The 5,578-nt window shown below is 37.7% G+C and overlaps 1 protein-coding gene across 1 annotated transcript; it reads right to left on the reverse strand.

Annotated features, from left to right (window-relative positions):
- Positions 1 to 1,402: 1,402 nt before the first annotated feature.
- Positions 1,403 to 5,179, reverse strand: LOC137944753 (uncharacterized). Its single transcript, XM_068790492.1, has 4 exons — positions 4,993 to 5,179; positions 2,246 to 2,448; positions 1,804 to 1,952; positions 1,403 to 1,727 (listed from the first exon to the last, which is right to left on the reverse strand). The coding sequence occupies exons 1-4, from the start codon at positions 5,033 to 5,035 to the stop codon at positions 1,640 to 1,642; spliced, it is 483 nt and encodes a 160-aa protein (XP_068646593.1). The 5' UTR covers positions 5,036 to 5,179; the 3' UTR covers positions 1,403 to 1,639.
- Positions 5,180 to 5,578: the final 399 nt, after the last annotated feature.

The raw sequence follows: 5,578 nt of genomic DNA on the forward strand, positions 1-5,578 counted from the left end.
ACCTTGCTCATGCATCTGAAATAAGAGTTGAAAGGGAAATAATTTTATCGAAAACTCCATATAAAAGGTATGCAAAACCGATGATTGAAACCGCACAATAGACCCTTCATTTCTTCCCAGAAGATTGAGGATCCCTAATGGAGACATGAATATGTCGTCCCTTGGAAGTGCTACCGGTTGATTGAAGAGGTTATTGAAAAATAGGGCACTGTCAAAATAGGGTATCCCTCTAGATTCGAGAGTTTTCTTACTCTCTCGATTTGTTAGAGAAGATGAGAGAAGTGGAGTCATGGAGATTGGATAGGAGAGGAGGCAAGAGCGGCGATTTTTCCGTGCCGTCTCTGCAACTCGAAGAAGAGGAGTGAAGACTGAAGACCCTGAAAGTCCGAAATTTTAAGTTATCGAGCTGGTTCACGAGCACGTGAACCAAACCGAGGCTTGGTCGAGTTTGGCTTGTGTAACTTAATGTACACAACCCAGAACTTGAATTCGGTTCATCGACCCGAATCGATCTGGGACTAAGCCGAACTCGAACTGTTTGCGAACCGGCTCGGTTCGATGCCATCTGGCTGCTACGGGTGTGCGCTGGTGGGCGCGTGTGTGGAAGAGGCAAATGCGCATGCGTGCACAACATAGGCAAATGCGCATGCACGTGCAGGTAGGGCACTTGTGCGGGCAACAGTCAACAATGGGTTGTAGTTGGTTGGTTGTTTGGTTCAAATTTGAAACTTTAAGTTTGTTGCCTATCCAAACAGATTTGGATGAAGTTTTTTAGGGTTTTAAGTATGTGTGATAATACCATGTTTGAATTTGAGTAGTTTTGAGATTTTACCTTAGGTTGCAATTTCTCATAGATTAAGGTTTGAATAAGGGATAAGGGGGCTTATGTCTCTTTTGCCTATAAATAGGGCTTTGTAAATCACCTATAAAAATCTCTTTTTCGTGCAAGGGATTCCTATTACACTCATAGCTGAGTTTCTCCTCCTTTTGGCTTTATTTTTTTCATAAAAACAAAAGAGGCTAACTAACCTATTTTTCTTCTGGAGTAAACTAAGCCGCACATTGAGGGATTAGGAGTGATTTCTTGCTCAATCTGGCGGCATGACAACAAGTTTCAAACAAATTATAATTCACTGTACTACTTAAAATGGATCTTTTGGCTTGTACTTTAACCTTGAAATTCTTTACTTTTTGCATTGTTTGTAAGAACTAAAAGCATGGTGATGGTAATTTTTAGAACCTCTAACCCAGGTTCATGCTATGAAAACATCTGATGTGAAGATGTCTACAGCCCTAGAGAAATGAGATCACCAGGTTCGTGAAATGCATTAGGCATCCGTTGTCGTGTATGGTAAAATCACTTCGAGAAATATTGTACTGATTGAGAAATCAGATGATAACTTGTCATTTAGCAAATGCTGATATCTCATAAACTTCTCTAAACGCATACTCATGTCTTATCCACTGACAAATAAAGCTAGATAAAATGTTTCCTGTGAAATGGTAAGCTAGCTTTTTATATGAGATAAAGCAGAAACGAAACATAAATAAACTCATAAAAAAGAAAACTAGGCCATGCAGCTTCATGAACACCCTGTGCTCTTCCCATAGGAAACATTAGTTGAGGAATCTGCATATTTCACAAGCTCACCCGTCCACTACCCCCACAAATGCTACAAGATCGACCAGAGGAGCATCTTGAGCAGTAAGTCCACTTCTTTGGCAGCCTGAAGAAACCCATAAAATTTTCTCAGCTAAGAACTGATAAAGAGAAATAAGGTGGTGGCCAGTCTTTAGTCTTACCCAGCAGTGTATCGAGTAGCTGCATTCTTTGCTGCCAACCTTGCTTTTTGGGCACTTTCTTCTGACAATTTTTTAAGTACAAACCCTTCTCCGTTACATTCTGAGCAGATACCAGACCCACCACAATCTTCACAAATTTTTGAAGAGGTCTGCAATTGAAAGCATCAGATGTGAGAGGAAGTAGTTCTGCTGCAAGCACAAAATAACCAATGGGCCCTACTATGGATGAACTATTGAAGAATTTAGTACATAAGTCCTTCAATTGAGTCCGAGCAAAGATGGATAACCTAAGAGTCTTACAGCTCCTGAAAAATATCCAGTGCATTGAATAGATTGAATGGTTAAGGTTGTGGTTGCAAAACAGTTGCCTACAATGGAGAAGGCATTGATTGGTGAAAATATACATGCCAGGTGCAATTTGACAATTAAATTTTATGCTTACATCTACTGTTTCAGAAAATCTATTTGTCTTCACGAAAATAGTAGCTGCTGCACCTACAACCATGGCAGAGATGCCAACTGTCAGAGCTGTTTCTGGTAATGAAGAGGATACAACCAGCCATTTTTTGCTTCCGCTTTTCTGTGGTCTTAAATGAAAAGGGAAGCAAGTAGACTTGTCGACTATCAGCTTGCAATCTTTCATGTCTGAACAATATGAAGACAATGTCAGTTCTAACACATCAAACTCAGAGTGAATTCGTTAGCTAGAGTCTCCAAAAAATACAAAGACAAGCTGTATATACATCCTTATGAGCTTTAAGTATGCAATGGAAGGATATCTCAGTACACAGGAGAATAACCCATGTTAATCAAATAATTGGTTAAAATATCAAATATGTGGGAAGGATGACATATGAGAAACAGAAAATACACTAATATATGCTGTGCTCTAGAGTAAAATGGCATCAGAGTTCAAGGCAAATCTGAATTGTATACCAAGTTAGACTCACAACTTGCCTTCTCAGTGATAGGAGGAAATGTCAATTTTATGTGAACTTTGAGACTTATCTGAAGGAAAAGATTCACCTGACACATTTGTTCTTAAGAAGATGGGCCTTTGCTCTAGAGGAGGCTCAAGTAAAAAAGGTCAAGAGAATAAATACATAACTTATGGAATGGAAGTTCAGTATGAGTAACTATCAGCAAAAAATTACTCCTTCCCATGAAAACACGTATATAAAATATTAAACTTGTTATTCCATGGTTGAAGAGTTGAATTCTTAACTGTGAGGTGCTTCAATTGATCTTTGATGGTACAGAGATTATGAGTGACTTCTGAAAAATTGTATATATTGCACATGTTTATAGCCAAATATTGAAATATTGAATCATGGGAAGTTAATGTAGGAACACTTTTGCATCTCCATTCACTAACAAAGATCCAGATCCCACAGTCATATGGATCCTCGAATAAACAAAAGGCAGTTAAGTAGAATATATGATCATTGCAGAATCTTGAAAAGGAAAAGCTATCCTATTGTTTATATCAACTGATCTAACACAGAGCTCCAAAGCAAACAAAACAACCAAAAGAGAGACTTATGCTGAAAATTTTGGCAAAGCTAAAAAACTCATCTGTGCATACAATGAAGATAAATGTGATATTCTACATAGAGCACTATGAGAGCACTGTGAGTAAAGGAGTTAACTTTACTTCTTGTTAGTTCAATTTAACATTGACATGAAAGTTGGAATCCAGATAGACATTTATGTGAAGTAAATAAATGATAACAAAAATAAAAGTAAAAAAATATTTTGAAAAAAATTCAAACTACCATATCCAGAAAAGCCACGTAAGAGTTTCAGCAATTAAGCAGCAAGGACATACTTGCTGAGAAAAAAGAGATAAAATTGCACCAAGGTGGTGGCAGAATGAAAGGGCAACTTCACTCCTCTTTGCCCATCACCTTTGTTTTTCTTCGAGGATTTCTTCTCCTCTCTTTCTTCTATATCTTCAACTTCTCCCCTTTTTCTTCTGGTTTCCCTTTCTTTTGATTTTACTCCTCTTCACCCAGTGCCTCTAATTTTTTTCGATTTCTTCTCTTTTTTCTTTATGTTGAGCTTCTTCTCTCCCATTTTTTCTTTATCCCCCATTTGATTTCTTTTTTTCTTCCCAATTTTGCTCCTCTTCTTCTGCTGCCTTCGGTTTCTCTCTTCTCTTTCTTCTTTCTCTCTGATTTCTTGACACACTTTTTTTCCTGTGTTTCTTCCTCCTGATTTCTTCATGTACCAATGAGTAAACAATAAAAAGGGGCAGTGGAAGTATGATTTTCCTCCTTCACTCCTTTTTGCTTACTCTCACCCAATGTTCCTCTTTTCTCTTTCTTCTTTAATCTTCCTCCTTCCTGCTGCTTCTTTTCACTTCTTTTCCTCTTCTTTGCCTTTGTTCTCTTTTCTCCTTTTTGCACTTTCGATTTCTTCCTTCCTCCTTCCTATTTATTTTATCTTCTTCTCCTTTTGGAACACCATCTTGCCCTGGGCATGACAAGGGATACAGTGGAGAATCTGTAGGAGAGGAGGAGACCAGCCAAATAAAGAGACATGGCCTGCAATGGTATAATTTAATTTTCTTCTCTATCATGGATAACGATCTGATGTTGCTGATCAACTTTGGTTGGCTTGTTGCAATATGCATTTATTTAGATACTAGCATGTTGTTCATTTTCAAATTACATATTTAAATCTCGCATATTCTTTTTGCATTCGTTGTTATAACCCTTCTTGGTCTTACTCCAGTGACGGGAGTTCTGTGCCTCAATGGATCCATATGTAAATTTGTATGCCAGTTGAGTATGCTCTTGTACTTGAGGTTCTAATGTTAATTTTATTGTAAGTTATGGTGTGGAGTGATCTTGTACATTTCCAAGTGTTTCAATGAAAATTAGTTTACCAAAAAAGACAGAAGATCATGGGATCACAACCATTACCGCAGTTGAGATAACACAGATCATGGTCTTGAAGAGAGAAGCAGACCTCCTAGATAAAAACCCAGTACCTAGTAGTAGCAAATTAATTCCAAGAAGCAAACTAAATCTATCTGTCTCAACATTCTCTGTTTTTGTAATCCTCATAAAAAAGAAGAAAAAACCAAAAAAATTTAATCACCAAGTTCAGAAGTTTAAGAAAATAAAGTTAAGTACCATTACATGAGCTCACAGCAGATTATTTGGGTTCTTCACAGGGACATACCTGCAGAGAAGCAGGGCGCTGAAGTAGCGGAAATGAGCTCCATCTCCTATCAGTAGCGAAAGCAAGACTTTAGTTGGGCATTTTTTTCTTTCTTTATCTTCTTGATACGAAAACGCACATCAGTACCAAAGAGGGAGTAGAATCCACCAGACAAACGGCAACATAGCTGTTCCGTTCTTTCCTACCACACACGGATCGCCAACGTTCGCCTTCAGGATATGTTAACGCGCCAAATAAAAAGGGCAGCTAGAGCGGGACCAAGTGAACACCATGGCATCGTGGACTAGAACAATGTTGAACCGGCAAAAGGGCCTAAAAATAACAAGCAATTGCTACTTAAAAAGTTATCTGTTATGGATTGGGTTGTGGGGAATTAAAAAAAATAACAAAAACCTTACTATCATAAATTTAGTGGAGTTAGAGCTTTATCAAAGTTTTGAAAAAATATACCCATATTTTTATTATATTTTGAGCTTTTATTAAGAGCTTGAGCATCCATCCAAAACCTGGGTATTTCATAAACTTACTATCGATAGTAGAGCCAAGATTCAATTTGGGAGAGCTAAGTTAAATCAAGCAAAGTTAA

Source organism: Aristolochia californica, unplaced genomic scaffold (genome assembly GCF_029961685.1).
Source record: "Aristolochia californica isolate CCGP_79_NKW_82.1479 unplaced genomic scaffold, dmAriCali1.0.hap1 SCAF_11, whole genome shotgun sequence".
NCBI classification, from domain to species: domain Eukaryota; kingdom Viridiplantae; phylum Streptophyta; class Magnoliopsida; order Piperales; family Aristolochiaceae; genus Aristolochia; species Aristolochia californica.